Source organism: Lycium ferocissimum, chromosome 6, assembly GCF_029784015.1.
Source record: "Lycium ferocissimum isolate CSIRO_LF1 chromosome 6, AGI_CSIRO_Lferr_CH_V1, whole genome shotgun sequence".
Lineage (NCBI taxonomy): Eukaryota > Viridiplantae > Streptophyta > Magnoliopsida > Solanales > Solanaceae > Lycium > Lycium ferocissimum.
The window spans coordinates 56,823,261-56,848,398 of record NC_081347.1 but is presented as its reverse complement, the minus strand read 5'-3'; the positions used below and the strand labels follow the sequence as shown (position 1 = coordinate 56,848,398).

Sequence of the window (25,138 nt, the reverse complement as noted above, 5' to 3'; positions counted from 1 at the left end):
TGCTGAATTGGGGTTTCGGGCTAGGCATATAAACAGGGGAGATGCTGCCCAATTTTCGGCAGAGTATAGAGTAGTTTGACTTGAAAGTTTAGTAAAAGTATACTATGATGAGTCTAATGATAGTGTAAATCTTCTTAAATGTAGACTCACGAATTCGGACGAATAAGTGTGGATAACTGGAGGTTGAACATGTATGTTAAGGCTAGTCCCTTTCTTCTAAAGGCATGATTCCTTTCTTATGAATCCAATAGGTGTTTTTCAAATGTCCCATGATCCCTTTATGTGAATCCATAAATGTTTTCCAAGAATATTCTTATTCCCCAAAGCTAGAAATTCATAATTCATAGAGTTTATGATTCAAAGGCATGACTTCGTTCTTGATAATCCATAAATATTTTCCAAAATGTCCCTATTTTCCGAGTCAAAGATTTATGATTCTATAAGCTTTTATGACAACAACAACGGACATGTTTTTACAATATGAATGACGATGTTAAAGATGAGAATGTTTCTATGATGATTATGATGGTGATGATTTTAATTATAGAAATTCCAAAGCTTATGATGTTAATACTATTATGAGATTATTTCATGATTTTCTCGATTTTATTCATTGTTGTTGATCTCACCTTATAATAATTGTTCCTTCAAGGTGAGATATAGCGATGATGATAATTCCATAATGAAAATCGAGAGGTTACCGACCTTACGTCACTCCGAAGTAGCTATAGCTTTTATTTGGCTCTCATGCATGCTTTATATATATATATATATATATATATATATATATGTATGTATTTTACTACACCGAGCCGCGCTTTAGTCGGCCGGGTACGACACCTATTGTGCAACCACTGATCAGTTGGTATTACACACCGAGACCCGAAAGGGCCGGGATTGTTACACACTGAGTCCCGAAAGGGCCGGGTACGTTACACACCGAGTCCTGAAAGGGCCGGGTACGTTACACACCGAGTCCCGAAAGGACGGGTACGTTACACATCGAGTCCCGAAAGAGCCGGGTACGTTACACATCGAGTCCCCAAAGGGCCGGATACGTTACACACCGAGTCCTGAAAAGGCCGGGTACGTTATGATGATGATATTATACATATGTATGTAAGAAAAAGTTTTTTTTAAAAGCTGAGCATGCATGACATCCGCCTTATAAGGCATCCAGATATATAAGTTATCTCTCTTATTCCATGTTACCTTCCATATCCATATTATCTTGTTATTCATGCCTTACATACTCAGTACATTTTTCGTACTGACGTCCCTTCTTGTGGACGCCGCACTCATGCCCCCCCCTGTAGGCGGGGAGATGGATCGAACCGTAGGTGTTCTATCGGCCGTGATTCTCACGAGCACTCCACTTACTTTGGAGCTGTAGACTATTTGGTATTGTCCTTATGATCATCGTATTGTATGTAGAGGCTCGTAGATGTGTGTGTGCAGTTAGATGTTTTATAGCCCCACCAGTTCATATTGTTGTATAATATTTTGGTGGCCTTGTCGGCCTTATTTTGAGCTCTTGATACTTTACTGTTAGCCGTGCCGGCTTTATGATATACGTTATGTTGTGGCAACCTTGTCGGTCCGCATATGAATATATGTGTTGAATGGTCGGATATTTCTATGTTGGGCCTTTTAACGTGCGTGCGTGTTCTTTGAGTTATGGTTTATAATGTTCAAAGTAACGAATAAGTCAAGTGGTTCCCGGCCTACGGGTCGGAGCCCGTCATACTCCTGATAGGGGTGTGACACTTTTCTTTTCCATTATTTTCTTCAAGTCTCAAACTCATTTCCATTTCCATGCTAATTAATATGCCATTTTCAATCTAGCCAGTTGATGTCTAGAACGTTTATTAACAAGAATTTGTTGAATACGTCAATTGATATCTGTGACTCTTCACTTTTTAATGATGTGAATGCAATGATTGGCCATGATATGAATACAATGATTGGCCTTTGTGTGCTCTGTTTGATTTTTTAGCATTAATGTAGTATCATTGTAGTAATTTCTATATTGGTTTCCCTTCCATTTTCAGATTTTGAGAATGGGGTGCAAGTTCGAAATTGTACTTAGATATGCTTCGATAAAATAGTGTCTTATATTGGTTTTACCATTGTTGACACCCAATTTTGTCCCTCCTTTATTTCAATTTATTTCCGGGAGCTGTTTAAATTTATTAACAATCTAAATATTTTATTTCACCACTATTTTTATTTTGCTATTATTAATATCATTACTTTCATTTTCGCTATTTTCACTATCAACATTACGAGCATTACTTTATCATAACTTTAATAGCTCATCATCGTTTCATTTTCGGATTTTGTACTCGTTAAATTAATTATACTTTATTAAATCTTTACTTTCTACATACTAATTATTAATTGTCTTCATTGTACTAGTTGTTAAATTAGAAACCCAAAAGGAATTAAGATTGAAGGAGAAAAGGCCACAAAATTTCAGCCAAAAAAAATGGCCCAAACGAAACACCTACTAACCCAAATAATTTAACCAGCCCAACAACACTTTACCCGATCCGGATCAGCCCACAGTACGACCCGACCCGATCAGCCCAACATCTTTACCCCTAAAACCCTTCAGCCGCACTTCTTTCATCTCCCTCCTCTCTCTCTTCACGCCGCCCCTTCCCCTTTCTCCTCTTCATCCCTCTCTCCACCTTCTCTCATCCCATTTTTAGGCAAAACCTTGACCAACTTTCACAATGGCAGATCTGTGCCACCCCATTTCGTGCAAATATTCCCTCTCCCCCTTGCCCTTCGTCACTCTCCCTCACCATTTTTGGGTACAAAACAATCTCCTTTAACCAAGCACAGTTCTGTCGTTCCACTTCAACGCAAAATTTATCCTCACGCCTTTGTCCTGTCGTTGAAATGGAAAAAGATTTCCCATTTTCGCTTCAAGATGCAACAGATCTTCAAAAAACAGAATGGTCAAACCATTTTCGGAAAGACCGAATCTGAGTCACGTGAACGTTGCTCAGATTCTCAACGGTTCATTTTCGCTTCCAAAAGAAAGAATCAAATTTGAATTCCGCCCAAAAAAAAAAAGGGTGGAAAACCCTATCTTGATGCTATAAATACAAACGAGCAAGACCAGTTTGAGGAGGCCATTTTTTTTTACTGAGCGTTTTTAGAGAGACCCAACTATTTTCAAAACTTGTTTTCTTTTTCCGGTGAACTTTAGCCACGACAAAGGGTTCGTTCGAGTTCGAGCGTAAATCCGTGACGTCGACGCCCCACTTCACTTTGTACCCACAAAAGGTCGGTAAATCTCCCTTCGTTATCTGTTTATTAGTAGCTTATGTACTTTCCTATTTGTTTCATATGTTGATGTGTTTCATTTGTTCGATAGTTAGCTGTTAGGTTGGTTTGATGTTTGTTAATGTTAATAGATGACTGTGCCAGTTTCTGCTTAGATTCGGCTTGTATAGGTTCATATATGTTTAGCATATAAATTAGTTGGTTAGCTTAGCCTTAATGTGTGTTGATATGTGTCTATTTGAATATCAGATTTAAAGGGATAATTTGTTGGCATGAATGTGGCAATATTTGAACACCTCCTAGTTGATATCCAAATCGTTGTTTAGCTGCTTACCCTCTTAGTAAAATGACACTTGGTTATACAAACTTAATAATAACGGCTTGACTACTCTCGAATGATATTACTTAACTTTGTTTGAACACCAGTATATACGTGATAATTTAACTATGTCCAATCTTAAAAGATGTGTTAGCCTATCAGTTAAAGCATGAGGTCCTAAGATTGAACTGAGAGTCAACAAATGAAGATTTGTGCAGTTTCTTTAATGATCAACCGAATAAAATAAACTAGAAATTGGTAACAAGAACTTTATAGACCTTGTATAGGAGTTAAATCTCCGGTAGTTCTGGACAGTGTGTACATTAAACATGAGTTTGTAGAATGAGATTTCTTTCAAAGTTGCTCTCTCTCTCTGTTCAACCATCTAAGAATATGAATGAAATGACTTAGTTAAATGTGCAGTTGGCAGGATTAATAATGGAACAATAGTGCTAGTAAAAGTTTGATGTGTTTGTTTTTGTCTGAAAGGACCATGTTTGTAAAAATTGTCCTGATTTGGTTCATGCGCGGGAAGCAGGTGACTGTTGTCTCCATATTCATGACACGAAATGCTTCGCGTTCCTTTTGTTTTGCCTCTGCGAGTGATTAAACTGAAGTATCGATCTAAGTATTATCATAGGCTATAAAAACTGGCAGCTATTTCGATACATTGAGACTATTTGTACTGATTGAGACCTGAGATATGTGACTGCCTATGTCTGTTTGTTACCTGTTCTGTTTTCTTGCAATGACTAAGATTTTGAACGAATGGGTGCCAACTCCCTTTTTTGCTTGAAGTGGTTAGTGAGATGAGTTACTTATTTTGGCATAAACGTTATGTCTGTAGTTTTGTGCTTTAGCCTCCGTTAGTTTCCATGCTTGATTAATGCGAGGTTCCTCTCAATCTGATCGTCATCTTGTATTGACTTATGTAATACGTGTTATGGAGTTATATAGCGTTCTTAAAATCTCGGTTATGTGTTGATTATTTGAAATTATTTTCGTGTCATTCCTTGTATTGATAATGGCAGATTACCCCTTGCTAATTCATTTTATTCCATTTTTTTGCCTGCATGTACTATGGAGCCGAAGAGTCTCAAAAGGAGACTCGATGATATCAGCCTTAGGCGAAGACCCGCATTTCCTCCTCGTTCTCTTTCCATCTACTTCTCTCGCCCTCTCCCAACTACATCCGAACTGAAATTCGAAAAAAAAAAGGGCGAGGGAAGTGATGAACATTCTGTTACGTTTCATTATAAGTATTTGCTTTGTGTTGGAATGCTATTTTGTTCAGGTGTTTAGAAAAATCTATAGTTGATCCATAATTTCTCACTCGGGTATATTAGCATTTCTCGAACAAAGATAGGATTTGACATTTAGATATGCTAACTTAGCAACCTCAAGTTCGACTATATCCTATTTTCCATCTATTAACTTCATTCTAGCTTGGTCATTTATTAATTGTAACCATTTTCCTTAGAATGATTTCTTATTTGAAATTAATATGGCCGTATGCCTTCTAACGACTTTGAATCAAATTGCTAAATTAATTTGAACTTGTGCAAGATATTTTCAAGTCTAAAAAATGATTTTAAACAGAATGATGTCTCTTTAATGCAAAAGCGTTCCGGGAAGCTTTTTTACGTCCGTTTGAATATTTTCATCTTTTGGAATCAAGTATTCTTTTCCCTAGTTATCGACTTCACGCTAATTTCCTATAACTATCTATTTTTAATTTCATATTATTATATTACATATACTTTAAAGGGCAAGTTCAGCACCACATTTTATAACGCCAATTGGATTTATACATAGAGTCAGTCATTGCTTTTCACTTTTAAATACTAAATCCCCTCTCCTCATCTATAACTAATCAATTATTTTACACATCATCACGTCTATTCTACGAGTCCTATTTTAAATGGAATTACTATATGTCTATAACCTTAGCTACACTTACAAGATATTTTTTTAAAAAAATATTTAAAATATTACATCTACAGTCTTAGCCTAATTAAATTTTAGTCCGGTCGGTTAACCATTATTAATGGAATTTAGAGGATGCCTAATACCTTCCCTCTAAGATAGTTGAACCCTTACCTAGAATTTCGGTTTCGCAGACTTTAAAATAGAGTCAACTTTAGATAGTTACTTTAATAAACTTAGGTGCCCTAATTCACCATAAATAATTAGGTGGCAACTCCTTTACTTTAAAATAACCCCGGAATTACCCGGATGTTGTAAACTATTTTGACCCCGGTTAAAATAGGGTATGACAACCATTTAAACAGTTGATTTTCCTTGTTCAATTTCAGATTCAATTTCAACAAGTTATGCAGCAGTCTGCCACCTGGCACAGAACCTACGGATGAACAATTGAATGAATTGTGGATTGCGACTGTTAGTGGCTCCACTAGGTTTGGCACAACTTATGGAATGGCAAATAGAGCATTTCGTAAATTCCAGTCGCCCCTGCTAGGCATAGGTTCTTCCAATGATGTCGGGTCGTCAGATAGAGCGAGTGTTATAGCCATGGAGCAGAAGATTGTTGAGCTATCTATCCAGTTACAGGCCTCGGAGGCTAGGGATAGGCGGAGGGATGAGCACCTAAAGGCTGCAGAGGATAGGGAGAGACGGAGGGACGGGTAATTAGACTCATTACTTTCTTCGAGGGTGATTCCCCCTTGTCCTGATGACGCTCGTAGCTCCAAGCGTCGACCTCCCCATTCTCAATCTAGGTCACGACGTCGAGAGGTTGGTCAAGAACACGCACTTGTAGATGAGCCAAGTAGTGGTGATGATGATGGGGAGCACGTGTCAAACACAGAACGGCATGGTTGAATTTTAAGTATCTTACTAACTTATGATTTTTTTTGTGGATTTGTAAAAATGTGAAAGTGTTTGGTGGATGTTTGTGAATGTTGAAGTAGTTTGACGTTGTAGACTATAGTTTGACGTTGTAGACTAACTTAATGTAGACTAGTATACTGTTTTTGTGGATGTTTGCAAAGGTTGAAGTAGTTTAATGTTTTTTGTGAATGTTGAATTACATTTTGATCCAACTTTGAAGTAGTTTCGAGTTGAATTTGATGTAGTGCGGTAGCATGTTATTATATGTTCTTGTTGGATTGTTGGCAGCTATTTGAGCTGGTTTTACCTAAATATAGAACTGGTTTTCATTGTTGGCGGTGTGGCGGTGCAAAAAGTAGCGAATCGTCGCCAATTTTTCTGCACAAAACTGACCTCATGAGGTCGGTTATTTTAATTTCATTTTCTAGATTTTAAAGAAACCGACCTCATGTGGTCGGTTGTGTTCATATCATTTTGCACATTTTAAAGAAACCGACCACATAAGGTCGGTTGTGTTCATATCAATATACAGATTTTAAAGAACCCGACTACGTGAGTTCGGTTCATGATGGTCATTATTCATAAATTTATAGTTAGCGACCTCATGTGGTCGGTAACAGAAAAATAAATAAATAAAAAATTTAATATTTCCGACCACATGAGGTCGGTAACTTGATAAAATAAACAAAAACAAATATAATTTACAGAACCCATGTGGTCGTTAGTGCTTTTACTGAAAAAGAAATAATTTAATATACCGACCACATGAGGTCGGTATGTTAATTTTCCTTTTTGTTGGACGAATCATGTACCGACCATGTGTGGTCGGTTTTTTTCGACCTCGTGAGGTCGCTAATTATTTGCGACCTGCCCATACCAGACCTACTTTTGAGGTCGCTTTTTAGGTCCCATTTTTTCAGAAACCGACCTCGCGAGGTTGGAAATATCAATTATTTTTGGTCGGTTTTGAGCAGTTTTTTTAGTAATGCACCTTTTAGTTTAAACCTTTTAGAAATAGGTACATTTTCAATGGCAACCAGTCATTTTAATGACTGAAAACATATTCACCAAAACCTCTTCTCAATACTTCCCCATCAATCATTAACTAATACTAACAATTCCCCACTTAGTTAGTGATTGATGCTGTTTATGAGATTTATGCATATAGTAGGTCTCTTTCGAGTTGAACCTTCTACTTGTATAAACGATTCAAATCCTTGTCGAAATTGATAGTTAGATTAATTTCTATTGAACTACAATTCCTTAATGCATGATAAAAACGGAAAAGCTCTATACACATAATCGTTCCAACTTCACAACTTGTTCACCGTGAGTTTTAGCACCCAATTATGGTCTTGTGCTACCTCACAATTCACAAACACTTTACCAAGTTTGTCTCCCAACTTTGGCTGAAGCGGAACCACTTCAAGTGTTTATACTTGCTAACCGTCACAGAATAACTTGTTGTTACCTTTTGAACCTTTAGTATTGTTGTAGAGCAATAGTAGAGGTAAGATTCCCATTACCGTGACAATTTAATTTGTCTTAGACCCACAGCTCTCATAGTGCTATAATCATACCTCTTGAGAGCATTTTAGACATCAATTGGTCGGCATAGTTGTTTAGACATGACATAAACAACTGGTGATAAGTCCACCAACATTCAGTTGTCTTATTCAAGCAATATGTCTAGATTTTCCATTTTTTTATAATTGCCTTACACATAATTGCTTCACTATCATAGTGCAAAGAAAACAATTGGCTTCTATTGTGGCCATAATTTTTAATAACTTTTCCAGCCATTTTGTCTCTCTTTCCGCATCTATAAACCCAAATTTCATGAAGAAATGAGTAACGCACGTCTTTTCATAGAAGCTCATGAAACTGCCTTCCATCCAAAATAGGATCCAGCCAGATGCTAATCCATTATCATTTACATTAGTTATCCAACTAGTACCACAATATCCTTCAATATTGAAAAGATATGTTTTAAAATAAGGCAAAAGTTTTGTCCTTTTCAGATAATCAAGTATCCTTACGATACTTCTCCATTGTTCACTTATAGGATTATGAGCATATTTCGATATCTACAAATATCAAAGGCAAAACCTGGTGCAATTAAACTCGGGATCCCATTAAATTGCCACTGCACTAGCATAGTCTTATTGACTAATAAATCTTTCCCATTTCTCAATCAATTTATAAACACATCAAATTGAGTATAAATTTCCTAATACCCAAATGACTAAACACCTTGGAAAGAACCTTTTCAATGTAGTAATTCACATAAAATGTAACCCCAACATTTTAACTTTTGATACCTAAGAGATAGTATCAACTTCTCTCAAATCTTTCATCTTAACTTGAGAGTTCAAAACTTCTTAATTTCATTCATGCCTTGCACATCAGTTCTTATAGCATGTCAACAACATATAGATATAGTATCACTTTGTAATCCTTTGTGAATCGAAAATTCATTTATCCGCTCCGTAATGTTCAAAACCATTTGATAAAACTACCTTATCAAATTTTCATTCTTCTTGGATCTTGTTTAATCCAAACAACGACCTTAAAATAATTTTCTTCTCATTTTCAGGAAGCACAATCTGAAACCATTGCTTACGTTCTTTTGATCCTCATCCAGATTCAAAACCATAGTATTTTATTTAATACTTTATTTGTACTTCCTTCAATTAAAACATACTTAATTTTCTTGAGAAGAAATAAATATTTGCTTGAGAAGAAATAAAATCAGAATTTAAATTCTTATTCTCTGTAAGTCTTTCGCTCCTTCTAGGTTCAATAGGAGATTCGATCTATTTCCTGTATCCCAAGGAAAACAAGTTTCATACTACATATTGTCCAGAGTTAAGAAACTCTTATTCACAATTACCGTAGTATCATTTTTACTTTACTACATTCTCAATCGTTGTCGTAATATTATCTTGAGTTAGTTTCCAATTAGAAATTTCTATATTTATAAATAAATTATTATCCTTAATTGGAAAATATTTCACTTCCTCGATCACTTCGTAGGATTTCAATTTTCCCTTTCCAGTGGCTTTCAACTAATCCTTTGTAACCTTTAAACATTTCAACAATTTGGCCTTTTGTTCAAACGAACACATGTATTTCTTCACTCATCCAAAATAATATAGAAACTATTTCATGATCTCAAGAATAAATATTTCAAATATTAATATAAGGCTAATTTATAATCTTCCACATATTTTATGCACGCAAATAGAACATACTTTGATATCATCAAAACTAACATCTACCCTAACATTCATAAAAACTGAATCTCATAAATCATGAAGGGTATGTAGAAAATTAAAAGACGAGTAGAGTGAAAAAATAGAACCCGATTTTGTCACTTTCTTCTTTATTCATTATTTTGATCATGTCTCTTGATAATGATCACGTTCATTGCACTCCAAGATGAAAACTAGTCTCTCGACAATGGCCAAGTTCGCTGTCTTTCATGAAGAAAACTAGAGGCGTGGATGTCATTTTCTTCTTTATTCTTCTCACACCACTTATCTTCCTTCTAGGTTGAAAGACTTCTGTACTCTTTTATTAATAGGCCACATAAGATCAAGCAGGGGCGGAGCTACCCTTGCCCGAGGGGTGTCAAGTGACACCCTGTAGCCGGAAAATTACATTGTATAAATAAGTGAAATTTTAATTTTATAGGTATGTATACTATTGTTGACACCCCTTGACATAAGCTAAAGGTTTAGTGCAATGGTTAAGGAGTTGCAAATGTTCCCTAACGTTTTGTGTTCGATCCTGGATAACAACATATTTATATTTTGACACCCCTTAATATGAATCCTGATTCCGCCACTAAGATCAAGCATACTATTTGGACGCCCGCACAAAAGCGAATTTCTACTTCTCCGTTTCATATCTTGGAGATAATTGCTTTGACATTCAATTTTCAAGACCATTGTAAATATCCAAAGATTGAGATTCCAGTCCTTTAAAAGTATCCATGCTTGTCTTCTTCATCACCATGAACTATGAAGTTATGCAGAACTTTTTTTTTTTTTTCTTTCTCCGATTTTAAAACTCCAAATTTAAACAAGATTCTTACTTGTCGATTCAGGTATATGTTGGAGAAAAGAAACACCGATCCAAAATCAATTAATTGATGTAGCATTAACTGCTTAGTCCGCTTATTTCCTTATTTCCACATAAGTAAGATCATTGGGAACACTGGAAATTAGTCTCAGTTTGTTGATGATGTAATTTTCAAATAAATAAGGAAGTAATCGCCAGTACACACGGACGAGAAAACTAAGGCATAAATTCAATATTTATTACTTCCGTGTTCTATCTCTCTCCATCACCATGTTTCCGATAAAGCCTTAAAATTCCTTGTGAGAACACAATTTACTCTATCAGATTTCCTTAAATTCCTTAAGATTGTTAGAAAAATAGGTTTAAGAAGTGGGGAAGAAGTAACTGGCTTTGATAGAGTAATCTCTGCCCTTAAAGAATTTAAGCCTCCCACTTCGTTGCTGCAGGGATGGTGGCAGAATTCCTCCAGGATTTTACAAAGCCTCCGAAATTCGAATACCAGCAATTAATTCGAATTTCCCACAAGAACAAAATGTTGTGATTTGAAGTAAAAGTGAAAGAGAAAGAAAAAATCTTAATTCATATTTAGGAGTTATCAGGTATTTATAATACCTAAGTGTCTGTTCAAACCAACGGATACATGCGTTAGGAATAGGCACCTTTTAGTTTAAACCTTTTAGGAATAGGTAGGGACCTTTTAATCGCAAAAAAACATATTCACCAAAACCTCTTCTCAATACTTCCCCATCAATCATTAACTAATACTAACACAGGAAACTACTGCCCGAAGTCATATGAATCAGTTTACAGCAACTTCTCTGGGCCAAAACCTAAACTGCTGGCCGCAGTTTCAGATCTTCTATATTACAAATCCGACATCATTATACACACATTCTTTGTGGAGAAAAGGAAAAAGAGATAACCTAATGCAAGCATCCATGATCCGGAAAGGTCAAAGTTGTAAATAAATCAACTTGCAATGATCAATTGGTCTCCTGTACATGAGCAATGCCTTCAACCTAACTCAACTAATGACAGTTTTTTATTTATATATATGCTGCTATATAGGGCCAACTTGTGTGCACTACGTACCTACTACCTCTCACCAAGACACAGGTCTCGATATATAAGTCAAAGATTCAAGACGTATCGGGAAGATAATTAAATGCTTTTAGAAACATAAAAAAATGCTTATCAGATTCATGTCAACTGAGGGCAATAGCAAAAAGACCACGAAAATTTTCATTTAAATGACAAAGATAGGGTATTTGCCTATGTGGACTACACAGAAATAAGAGCAGATTCAGTAAATGAGTGCCTGAATGATGATTCTGTTTTAGATACAGCAGGAAATTCTTTACATTTTTTGGCAGCAGGGAGGAACATGGATAATTTATTTGTGCTATTGGTAGGTAAAGAAGCTAGCATAAAAACATATGGATGCAGAATTCATGAAATTGCTTTACATTATCTTCTCTCCATTAGCACCCAAATCTCTGAAGATTTATTAAGTACCTTCACATGTATACAGGAGCACTAAAACTCTTCTTGCATGGTCAATCTTCATGGTCATCGTCCTCTTCAGAATCTGCATAAGATAGAACATGAGACCGACCAATGAGATATTCAATTTAAAACAGGAAGTATAACATATGGAAGCAAATTTAGCTATAGAGTAGAATCTATAAGACGTGTGACAGAGTGTCTTGGATTCCACCATGTTTGTCTCAACAAGTAAAGGCAAGGAATAATCTAGTCATAAAACAAACATAAAGAAAGTGAATCTTACAGAAGAAAGGAATAATCTAGTTATAAAACGCACGGAACATAAACGAATGATGAAGACCTATGAATTGCCTATAATATAAGTGCATTCTTATTTTCATGTTGCCAATGGCATGACCGTGATAATTAGTCACGTAATGATCAATCAAGCATGACAGTTTCAGTAATATATATATGCACCCATGGACCACTACTCACTCATAAGCATGTACTTTTTAGCTTACCAGATCTAACATCCTCACTTAATCGGCCCCTCGACTGGATTTGTTTAACAAGCATCCGATATATCAGCACCGACCAATATATATGAAAAACCAGCAAGCAGTATAGAAGAGAATTGAATACATAGTAATAGATTGGTCCTTCCACCCCGTGTTTCTGCCTATCCAAGGTATAGGTAACTTCGTAACTGTAAGAGAAAACCAAAAAGAAGAAAACAGGATGTCCCAAGTAAGCTCATAAACAACTGTTTCCCATAATAGGTGAAACCTTAAGCAGTAGGTTCATAATTTGACAAACTCGTAAATGAAGTCTCCAAAAGATAAGAAGGGTACAATGCAATTCTAAAGAGAAAGGTTTCCATTAGAAAGACAACTGACTGTTAATTCTAAGCATAATCATTACATGAAAATAATTGACATAAAGCCAAAAAAAATTGTTCTAATAAAGAAGCAAAAACAATTATCTTAAATGTTATCATCAAATTATGCCATAAGACAAACTTTCAAGTGGCTATTCAAGTTAAAGAAGGTCCAACGAGATAAGCAATCACTAGAGAAGGAGGATCTCAGTATATAATTCTTGATAACTTCAATAATATTTATCTAATGATATGGTTCTTCAAATATTCGATAACACAAAAATCCGTAAATGTTCTGTAATTTGAACCATTGTCTATCACCAACTCTGAAATAAGTGCAAAGAAAGGGTTGGACTTCTTTTCACATTGATTGATTGATCTATAGTTATTGTTTGGCGGTGCAGAGGAAGGTGTTAGACTGAAACAGGCAAAAACATAAAGCAACTATCACTTACCTTGTACTCCAAAGAACCCAAAAAGGGAAGTATGTGAGACGAAGAACAATCCAAGATAAAACAAAAAGGATAAATGAATAACTGGCAAGAGCTTCAGCGCCACAGTATTTGGACATTTTCCCTAATTCAAGGAATATATCACTGGCGTCATGGAGTGCTAAAACAACCGAACCAACTCTTGCAAACCTATACAAAGGTGAAAAAAACCAATAGAATTACTTAGGTTGCATTTTCTTATTGAATGTCAACAAATGCAATAATCCTGTATTTAAAGTGATAACCGCACCCACAGAAACACACCTTAAGATATAGGACAAGACGATAAGAATCGCAGCAGTAACATGATGACTCATCGAAACCCCAAAGTCAGATCGCCTTGTTTCCCAGAATATTAACGCAAATATCGAATATGCATAGAATCCACCAGAATACATATAAAATGCCTTTAGTTTTGACCTATATTTACACAACACAGTCAATTGAATAGTCAGTAAGCATGAATAAGAATATCAATCAAAGCATGGAAGTTGAATTAGCCCCACATCATAAAAAAATGTTGTACATGATTTTTGAGAGTAAATGCCAACAACTAATGGCTTTTCTAAAGCAAATGATCACAATTGTTTCCCTCAAAATCTTAGTAGGAATTTCTTACCTGTCATAATCAGTAACTTTTGACAAATAATATACCAATAAATCAATTACCATACTATCTATTAGTTGTTAGATTGTAGTATAAAGCTTCCCTCTGGAATAAAATAAAGATAGAGGCTACAATTTCTTAACTGTCACGATTTCTACTCCTGCTAATAGTTTAGCACATTTCTTGTTGTTACTATGGGGTCCTGAAGTACAAGGAGAAGGGAATTTTACTCGTTGGTATCAATTGAGGGGTGGGGGGCGGAAGGTAGGGGATGATCCGCTATTCCCGGCCGGCATAGAAGTCTCTCGCGCGGGCGAAGGAACCCTTCTCGAATTATGTTTAATGTTCCTTTATGACTTTCCCAATCAGTGCCTCGGATCATACATATAATGTACAAAAAGAAATTCCAAATATTTGACTCTTTGAAAATGTTACATTAACATCAATTAAATGTTTAATATAAAAGAAACATCTTACTTGTATCTATGTTCAGGCCAGACCTGATTTCCTGGCCCTACCCAATAGTATCTGGTTTTTTTCAACCAAGGCTCGTTGTAGGTCGCTGAAAGTGCGAAAACTGCTGCAGAGATAAAGTACAGACATTTCCATGCCGATTCTTTGAATTTCCGTATCCTTTTTCTATGTTCATCTGTCTCACTTTCCAGCACTGACTTTCCTTTTCCAAGTATTAACCTTCTAGCCACTTTCTGCAAAACATGTACATCCACTCTATATTAAACAAGTTATCATGTAAGAGTACGTAGGAATATAATACAGATGTAGAGTAACATTTGAATTCAGGATACGAGCACAAGTTCAAAAGAAATAAGAGTGTAAGGTGCAGATTCTTCTGCAGCAGGATGAACTCAAATTGTTTGCCCTTTTCTTTCCCACAGTCTAATTTTCAGTGGGAATTCGAACATAAAATCTACAAAGATTTTTCAAATAAAATTTACATATTTAGAAACTGCATAAAGAATAGTATAAGTCACATTACCTTACAGGTTAAAATATAAAAAAGGCATATAAAATTATTTTTTTTTTTTAAAATTGACTTTTCAAATAGTAATAGGATTACATAAAGTGAGACAGAGAGAGTACTATTAGCTCCGAACTTCATTTTTGTGCACAACTAACTCAGTAATGAACGTTCAAAAGAAATGATCAAAGAGAAAAATTAATGAGAACATTAAAAAGAAGTACCTCAAATACAAATTTATCAAGCAAAAACCTGACAGTGGGAAAGAAAAGTGCAAACAAAAGAAGCACGATGAAATCTTCATATTGCGGGTATGATTCTTGTTCCCAGTCAATAAAAGTCCCTAGTTCAAGCACACCCATTTACCTGAATTTTCAAAAAAATAATAATCATATGAATGTGGGTATTTGCATCTGTAAGAAGAGAATATATATGTGTTTCAACAGAGCTATTGTATATATAATATGCTCACGTTTGCTTTATCAGTTTTTAGACATTTCCATTAAGTACTTTTGGTATTCCATGTCTTAAATGCTCTATCAATACCATACTTGACTGGCTGACTAAATTTGGTATGTTGTTTTTGTCCTTTCGATTCTCTATATAATTCAGTTCCATAATTTCAGTTTGTTTGTTCTGAATAGAGAATTGTATTTATTTTTTTTAAATGTTTAAGAGGTAAAAAAAAAAAAAAAAATTGAACATAAATCAAAGAAATTGCGTCTTCTGGAACTTTGAATTTCTTAGAGAGTGAGTTAGAGGAAAAACTTGTGTCATCATGGGTGTGTTCGGTACGAAGGAAAATGTTTTTCATGAAATTAAATGGGTGTCTTACTTATTTCCTTACGTTGGGTAGTAAGCAAATAGTAAAAGCATTCGTATATTATCTAGTCAAATACTAAGGAATGGGTGGGGTTGAAGATGATGTGCATTGGAAGATGGGGATGAGAAAATCAATGTAGAATTTCACTTGTGAAATCTCTACTTCTAGAAGTCATTTTCCTTATCTTTCAAGGAACTTATTTTCCTAGAAAAATTTGAAAAACGTTTCCGGATAATATTTCCTCCATACCGCACACACCCCTATGTTTGAACTTTTGAAATGGAATATCATTGCTTAGATAAATATTGATGGAAAACTAAAATTGTGGATTTTGTGTTTCCATAAAGCCTAGAAGTGGGAAAGCCAGAAAGAAAAATAGGTAACAAAAAAAAGGTAGGAAAGATATGTAAAAAAAGAAAAAAAAAAAAGGTGGAAAAGGTTTTAAAAAATCCCAAGGATAAAGGAAGTAAAATTTCTAGGCATATATATGTATATATAAAACCTAAAACATGTGAATTGTGTCAGTACGTATTTTGATACTGTATCAATATTTCACTATTTTATTTTCTTAAATACCGAATATTATATCGAATGTCAATTTTTTTAAAAGAACTTGCCACATATATCATACAGAATATCAAAACTTTCGGTTTCAATTAGGTATATATATCAAATTACGTACACCTCTAATTTCGCCAGCAAGGATCTACGCGATGCTAGTGAAATTTTTTTTGGTGGGGATCAGAAAATTAGACGGTGCAAAAGGAGTAAAAATAATTTCTTTGTTGTTAGTTTGAATCTCTTTGATATTGATTTAAATCTGTGACAATTTTTCATTGTTTGAATTCGCTTCTTAGAAATTGTTGCTCCCATGCTGGGGCTGGATGGTATGGCTTGGTCACAAATGTTGATAATATTTGTTTATAAAAGCACACAATTGCATATGATCTAGGACAGGAGTATGGTAAAAATAAATCAATTAATCCGTATAAGAATTAATATCAATGAACCAATACAATTCAAACATCAGAGACCATAATGTAGGCTTAAGTAAAAGATGAGTGAATATTAGGAAATGGAGATATCAATAGTCGAAGATGATACTAACTAATCCAAGTGGCTTAATTCATTGAGGAATATTAGTGATGAAGACATTGTAAATTGGTCTGATTAACATCGTTATCGCTTTTATTTGACTATCTATATTTGGCACTTCTTAGGCTTACCCTTTGTTGGCCCATGTGTTCATAGAAAGTTTCAACAATTTGTCTTGTCAGCTTTTCAATGGTTTAGTTCAAACAACTAGGACTAACAACTAATCCAAGTGTCATACCACACCCGACTAATCGAAAAAGAAATTATCGAATTAGTCAATTAGGTCCAAGATCTCATGAAATTAACTTGTAAGCTGTACAAAGTCCATGACCATTAAAAGTGTAATCTTATAACATCAAGTTATGAAGCAAAAAACAGTAAAAGATGAAGACATTTTACGCAAATAACCGTTCAGATTTATTGTTTACCTTTTTTTAGCCGATATACATAGATTATACGCTGATTATACACGGTTATAGACATACTGTACATGAATTATACATATATCATACATACGGCAGATTTAGACATTTCCTAGGTGGTTGGGCCAATTTATAACTATAGCTAGAACTTGAAAACCATGTTGAAGAAAGTATTCGTTCCCTTTGTGCAAAATAAGTATACACCTAAAGCCAACACAACTTGTCCCTTCGGGGACATCCGGTTGAAAAAAAAAAAAAAAAAACAGCTAACACAACTTCTCGAATATTTTTTTTTGTTCGCCCAAGCATTGTTTTTAGTTGCGATTTCCAGCTCCCAATTGAATATTCAGTCAATTTCAGCAGAATAATTCAACACTTCGAAATTTTGTTCCAACAAAATTTAGACCTCATTTGTTTTTATTAAAATTAAGGCGCAATAAACCGTATACGAATGATTAAGATGTTATCTCTGTAGATCGAAATTTGAATGATTAATACGTTTATTTTTCAACATCTGAATGTGCATAATGTATTTATTTAAACATAATAAATACAAAATTAAAATTAAAAAAGCAACTACATAGTAGAAAATAAATACAAATTTAATAAAATAAAAACATTATTTGATAAAAAAATGAAAATTTTATGTTTGATAGTAATGATGGAGATGCTTTGTAGTGGTAATGGGTAGGGGTTTTGGGGGTGTAGGTGGCGGTGGGAGGGTTGTGGGAGTAGTGGTCGTGGTGGGATGGGTGGTGGTGAGGGGGTGGTTGGGGGTAAGGTGGTGGGGGTAGGGTGGAGGTAGTGAATAGGGTGGGTGTTGGGTGGTAGGTGGGTTGTGGGGTGGGGGGATGGGTGGTGGGTAGGTGGGGTGGGGGATGGGGTGATGGTGGGTGGGTTGTGAGGTGGGTGTAGGTGGGTAGTGGTGGGAGGTTGGGGTTGGGGTGGTGGGTCGTGGGTCGTGGAGTAGAGGTGGGGTGGAGCAGGTGGTAAAAATAATCTATACAAAATACCTCTTAATGATATTATGACTTTGTTCAAGATCTTAATGATTAAGACCTATTCAGACCAAATAAGTGCTAAGATCTTAATATAAATAAATGCACTTAATGGCCTAAGGTCTGAACCATTCAGATTCAGACCTCCATTAAATGTAAACAAATGAGGCCTTAGATAAATTGAGCTCATCAAAGACCACTAAGTTCGAATTAAACACCATCGAACTCAATATTTCAAATCAGTAATTATAACTTGATTTCCAACTCAAATCCATAACAACTAATGATGTAGCCCAAGAAAATTTCGACTCCATGTTTTGATTTCTCTTTTTATGGGCGGACGGTGAAAAACAATGGACAAGATTTCGTTTTTAACTCTTTTTTCTTTTTTTAATTTTAAAAATATAATAACGGTAAAAAATGCCCCTTCCCTCCATTAATAGTTTGACCCAAAAATGTCCATGCCGTTAATAGTTTTGCTCAAATTTCCCTATCGTTACTTAACTGGGCCAAAAATGCTCTTATTTCACATAGAACTTAACCGAACATAATTAGAAGATTAATAAGGGCATAGTTGGTCCAATTTAATTTCTAACTTCTATACAATAACTTGTGAAGTTACATTTATATGAAGCAACTTGATTAAGTTGTAGTGAATTTTCTTACCAATTTAAGGCATCACATAGTGCACATAACTGAGTCATTTTGTACAATTCAAATTAGAAGCTCTAGGTAAAAATATAACAATCATAATGTCATAAAACAAGAAATTATTAAATTGATTCAAATCACAAAATATCTCTAAAATATCATCGATTAAGTTACTGTTGACCCTTTTTTTTGTTTTAACTTGAACCAAGGGTTATATTAGTAAATGCATATCCTACTTCAATTCTAAAAAGATTAAGAAATAAAACATTTCCTATTTTATGAGGAAAAATAATTTTATCGTTATCTAATTGAAAACTAATTATGGGGTTACTATATAATCTTAAATATATGACCTGTATTATCTGTTAAAAAAGTATATGGAGTTATTCTATCTTAATTGATAAAACGGGACTAAGAAGAAAAAATATTACTTCTCACCTTTTATTAGTTAAAGGGATTTAAAAAGAAAAGGGTTCTTTAAAAATAATATTTTTATTAGGAAAAGAATGTGCTTATGTGATACCTTAAATGGATGAGAAAATTTCCTCAATTTAAACAAGTTGCTTTATCAATTATACTTCACAAGTTGTTGAATAGTTGCAATTAGGAACTAAAGCGGACCAAATATGCCCTTAATTTATGCGGGTAGGTACAATATGCCGTTATTAATCTTCTAATTCTATTCGGTTAAGTTCAATGTGAAATAAGGGCATTTTGTCCCAATTAAGTAATGATAAGGGCATTTTCGGGCCATACCATTAACAGCATGGACAGTTTTTAGTCAAACTATTAACGAAGGGGAAATTTGATGAATTTCTCACACTTTAAAAGCATTTTGATCCTTTTCCAATATAATAAAGCTACAGGACCAATAAATGTAGGGACACTTCTTTTTTAAGCTCTAATACCAACTGATGGAATATCAGATACGTTGTAATTAACATAAGCTAGCAAATAACATGCATATAGTTTGTTATAGCTTCAGTTGTGAGAAGTTCACTTTCATTTAGTTGTGTGTTTTTTAGCCATCACAATTAGATTTCAATTATAGGCCAATTCCGAAAACATGCAACTTGATAGACAAAATATGTTTTACACTTGAATTCCATAGAACGGAATATATGGATGAGATTCTCTATAATGATAGATAACTAAAATATTTTTCAGTTGGCTGATATGCTCAGGTTGACTTTGATAGTTTGAAGTTTGATGGGTAACTGAAAAGTGGGTCAGGAATCAAAACACTTTTTGTAATGGTGGATGCTTCTAGTTGGCCAAGCTAATTAGCTAGTTTCAACAAGATATAGATAACTTGAGCAAGTTCGAATTAAATACCATCAAACTGAATACTTCAAATTAAGAGTTATAACGTGATTTCCAACTCAAATCCATGACAACTAATGATTTAGCCTAACAACTAATGGACAAGATTCCATTTTTTTAAATATTTACAAATAAAGTAACGGTTATAAATGCCCTTAAAATATGCGAAATTTAGCCAATTTTCTCTCTGTTAATAGTTTGGCTTAAAAATTCCCCTGTCGTCAATAGTTTGGCCCAAAAATGCTTCTATCGTTACTAATGGAAAAAGAACATGATGTGGCTACGAGCAAAAGAAATGAACTAACTTTGGACTAATGGACCCGAAATATACCTTTGGGCGAAAACTACGTATATATACATGTTAAGGAGAAATATTTACGAAACGTAACGACAATTTTCCTTATTTACAAAACATAACGATATATTACGAAACATGACGGATTTTCATATATTTTTCGTTTTTTTATTTTTTTTTTCGAATATATATATATTTTTTATAAAAAAATATTTTTTTTAAAAAAAATATTTTTATTTTTTAAAAAATAATTTTTATATATATTTTTTAATTTTTTTTTTTTTTTGGCTCAAAGGCTTAAAAAATTACCTCAAATTTACGTGTATGAAAGTTGTATGAAAAATGTATGAAATATGTATGTGTGAGCGAAATTTTTAATATAATTTTCATATACAAAATTTTGAGCGAAAACTTTAAGCCTTGAATATTGTATGAAAATTGTTACAATGTTATTGTAGTTGTATTAATTTTCCGAAAGCCTAATATGAACTTTATATACAAAAAATGTGAATGAAATTCTAAGTCTTGAGGGAGATATACGCATTTCATACTATTCTCATGCATAAAATTTTGAGCGTAATGTTTAAGCGCTTGATCAAGGTATACGCATTTCATACGTTCTTCATACATAAAATTTGAGCGAACTTTTTAAGCCTTGAGCAAGATATACACATTTCATACACAAAAATTTGAGCGATTATTTTAAGTCTTGAATATTGTATCAAAGTTATATCAATGTTATTGTAGTTGTATTAATTTTACATAACATGAACTTTATACGCGAAATGTGAGCGAAATTTTAAGACATGAGCAAGATACAAATTTCATATTGTTTTCATACACACAATTTTGAGCGAATTTTTTAATCCTTGATCGAGATATACATATTTCATACATTTTTCATACCGTTTCCATACACTAAATTTTGAGCAAACTTTTTAAGTCTTGAGCGAGATATACACATTTCATATGACTTTCATACCTAAGTTTTTGAGCAAAAAAAAATATTAATTTAAAAAAATAAAAAAAAAAAAAAAAATTTTAAAAAAATGATTTTTTAAAAAAATAAAAAATAATTTTTAAAAATATATTTAAAAAAAAAAAAATTTAAAAATATAAAGCACATTTTGTATAGGATTTGTAATGTTATGTTTTGTAAATATAAAACTATCGTCAAGTTTCGTAAATATTTCTCCTTAAGATGTATATATATGTCAAAGACCCTTTTAAAATTGTAGCGCACCAGATCCCTGTAGCTAATTTTCATATTTTCCTTCTTCTCTCTTAAAAAAAAAAAAAAATACCCTTAAAAGGGTTATCTTTCTCTCTCCATTTTCTCATGGCAGAATCCAGTTTCCCCGATCTCCTATTCTTCCAAAACTCCCACTTCTCTCAGCCTTCACCTCTCTGAACAGGGACGAATTTGTGTGCTAATTTTTGGGGCATGTGAATTCATGGTCTCTTCGTAAAATTAGGTATTTTATGTATATACTTTTTAATATTGGTGTAATATTATCTTTGGAATACGGTACAAAAAGAAATAAATGGTGTAACTTTAGTTAAAGGTTGAGTTATTTACCTAGAGGACTACAGATCAATCTCCACTTAAATACATTTTCTACTCTCTTTTTTTTAGCGGTGAACCCATATTCTAGGGCATTTAAGGGCATAGTTGGTCAAATTTAATTTCTAACTTTTATAAAAATAACTTATGAAGTAGAATTTATATGAAGCAACTTGATTAAATTGTAGTAAATTTTCTCACCAATTAAAGTATCACATAGAGCATATAATTGAGCCAATGTGTAAAATTTAAATTAGAAGTTCTATGTAAAAATACAACTACCATAATGTCATAAAACAAGAAAATTCCTTACAAATCACAAAATATCTTTCAGATATCATCGATGGAGTTGTTGCTAACCCTTTTTCCATTTTAACTTTAAAACCAAAAGTTACACTAGTAAATGCTTACCGTATCTCAATTCAGAAAAGATGAAGAGATAAAAATTATTTTCTATTTTATTAGAATTTTTTTATCGTTATCTGAATGAAAAGTACTGATGAGATTACTATGATCTTATATATATGACCTATATTATCAGTTAAAAATAAATAAATGAGATTATTTTATTTGAATTCATAAAACGAGATTAAGAAGAAATAATATTACTTCCCACTTTTTATTAGTTAAATGCATTTAAAAAAGAAAAAAGAAAAAAAAACAAGAAATAGTTCATTAAAAATAATATTTTTATTAGGAAAAGAATGTGCTTATGTGATGCCTTAAATTAGTGAGAAAATAATATATGTATGTGTATAATACAACTCCGGACCGCTTGTAACTAAGATAAGTAAACATCAATTTGGGAAAAGAAGTCAAGCTTTAGAACCTCTACAACCTCGATTGACTAACTAGGCTTTTACCCACTTCACTTTATGTTGGGTTAAACGGTCGAAAGATACTCTTAACATGGTGTGATATTGTCCACTTTGAGCTTAGGCCGCACGGCTTCTCCAAAAGGCCTCCCACCCTCAATGCATGAATCTCACCTATCACATTTAGGGGTGAAAGCTCTACATGTGGAAGCATGGCTTCTTGTTTATGTGTAACAATGAAGTACACAAGAACTTGATGAAAGATATATGCATATAATTGCAAGTAAAGCATCATTGTCCGTACACATGAAACCGATTGCCTTAATATAAATGAATGAGAAAGCAAACAAGATGTTGAATCAATTTCCCAGCAAAGGAAATCTTGTCATTTTATTCAGAAACCTCCAAAATATTGTCCCAAATGGAGCCCAGAAAGCAAGAAAGATTTCAAGAAATAGCCTCTTTATAAATAGACCGAATTTGAAATTCATGTAAAGTACCTTCGAGTCTAGTCTCAACAGATAATAAGCCAAGAACATTAATTTAAGTGGGGAAGACCCATAGTATACTGCCAAGATCTTGGACAACAATCAAAGGATATTTTTGGACTGTTATACACATTATTAGTTTAAGGCCATAAGATTCTAAAGTATATTTTACATTTTTAAACTTCATAGCCAATTAACCTAAGAGACATAAAATGAAATGAAGGGACTAGCTGAATTTACGACATATTTCACATGAAAAGTCAATCTTAGTGGATAGAAACACACACAGAAACCAAGGGTATGATGAACTACTATAACAGGCTCTCTTCTAGATATTCAGGAACATTTGTCTTATAAGTTATGTTGCTCGGATCCTCCAAGAATGTCACCAGGTGTGTGTCGAATCCTCCAAAAGTAATGCATTTTTGGAGGATTAGCTACGGGTGTTCCGACATTTTTCGAGGATCCGAGCAACATAGCTTTATAGTACATTATTTCCCATTTCAGGTGTGGGACTCCCTTCCTGTATTCCCATTTCAAATGCTGCTTTTTACTCTATGAGATAGATAGAATGTAAAGAAGAAGACACTCAATCAACTGTGATGTAAAAAGATAGCATCCCAGTTCTTCAAGGTTAAAATTATTTAGAAAAAGAACAATGCAAACTCTATTTTGTTTCCTTGTGGGACAATCCAAAATATCTGACCATGCATAGAGGATAACAAGTTAACTTTGAATAGAATGGGAAGCTTTATAAATATTACTCACATTTCTTCTTGAATATCCAGTACTTTCTAGTTTGGGGTAATGGAGTTATCTAAACTCCCTGGAGGCACAAAAGAATGTAGCAGCAGTGAGTCCGGATGGACAATGTATATTGCTTCACCTACTCATCATTATCACTGTGAAGACGAGGACGATGATGATGATGATGACAGAACTTCGATGAAGAGAGACAAGAATCTTTACGATGATGATGATGATGGTGAAGATGTCGGAAGTGATGACTCCTTAGTTTCGGATGCCTCGTCTGGTCCAGGTCATCAAGAAGTATGCACAACCATTGATAAAAGTCATGGAAAGCTTCGATTAAAGCATGCCGAGAAAGAAACAAAGAAGTTCCCAAGAAAGGAATACAACAGAGAAGTGAAGAAGAAACTGTTTGATATGAATATAAAAGCAGCAAAAGAAGATTCAGGACATAAATCAAAGATCAGAATAGATTATGCATCGAGCAGATCAACATCTAGGAGAAAATATGTGAATTGAGGGCGACGCTGAGACCCTATTTCACTGAAAATCCTTCTACTTTGATTCTTCATAAAAAATAATGTCAAGGTTTAAGACACTAATAATTTTCCTTTTGTCTCAGCTACTAATCTCCTCAAGAAGGGACCTTCAATGATCATTGTAAGTACAAGAAAAGGAGCAAAAGTCTATGGAAATTGCTGTGAGGGAAGCAGAAACCAGTTTGTTAGTTTTCTTGTTTTTATAAATATTTTGAAGCTGGCAGTTAAACCCCTATAACTGACAGCGGAAGGAACCTCATCTGTTATAGAACTACTACATCAATGAAATAAAGAAAAATATGTCTTTTTCTTTCCCTAAAATTGAAAGTAAGATAGATACCAAACATTGGCAGTTTATCTTGCTTAGTACAGATATGAATG

General features: G+C 33.9%; 2 protein-coding genes across 3 annotated transcripts; one reads left to right on the top strand and one right to left on the bottom strand.

Moving 5' to 3' along the window:
- Nucleotides 1-11,854: 11,854 nt before the first annotated feature.
- On the bottom strand, nt 11,855-15,604 carry LOC132059865 (ASC1-like protein). 2 transcript variants are annotated; one of them, XM_059452706.1, is made up of 7 exons: nt 15,467-15,604; nt 15,219-15,360; nt 14,493-14,722; nt 13,673-13,828; nt 13,373-13,558; nt 12,562-12,746; nt 11,855-12,140 (listed from the first exon to the last, which is right to left on the bottom strand). In XM_059452706.1, exons 2-7 carry the CDS (start codon nt 15,354-15,356, stop codon nt 12,109-12,111), a joined length of 927 nt encoding a protein of 308 aa, XP_059308689.1. In that variant the 5' UTR covers nt 15,357-15,360; nt 15,467-15,604; the 3' UTR covers nt 11,855-12,108. The 2 variants fall into 2 exon arrangements, 1 of the variants encoding a protein (XP_059308689.1); XR_009415752.1 differs by lacking the exon at nt 15,467-15,604 and having other exon boundaries at nt 13,455-13,558; nt 15,219-15,449.
- A 7,676-nt stretch (nt 15,605-23,280) lies between these two features.
- LOC132059864 (protein SOB FIVE-LIKE 2-like) lies at nt 23,281-25,138 on the top strand. Its single transcript, XM_059452704.1, has one exon. The coding sequence runs from the start codon at nt 24,276-24,278 to the stop codon at nt 24,735-24,737; it is 462 nt and encodes a 153-aa protein (XP_059308687.1). The 5' UTR covers nt 23,281-24,275; the 3' UTR covers nt 24,738-25,138.

Bases quoted from the DNA above. Each gene is read 5' to 3' on its own strand.
- LOC132059865 (XM_059452706.1), bottom strand. From the start codon at position 15,356: ATGGGTGTGCTTGAACTAGGGACTTTTATTGACTGGGAACAAGAATCA. The intron at 13,829-14,492 runs GTAAGATGTTTC...GTGTAAATATAG, and splicing joins TGGCCTGAACATAGATACAA to GTCAAAACTAAAGGCATTTT. The intron at 13,559-13,672 runs GTGTGTTTCTGT...ACCTTTGTATAG, and splicing joins GTCTTGTCCTATATCTTAAG to GTTTGCAAGAGTTGGTTCGG.
- LOC132059864 (XM_059452704.1), top strand. From the start codon at position 24,276: ATGGAGTTATCTAAACTCCCTGGAGGCACAAAAGAATGTAGCAGCAGT.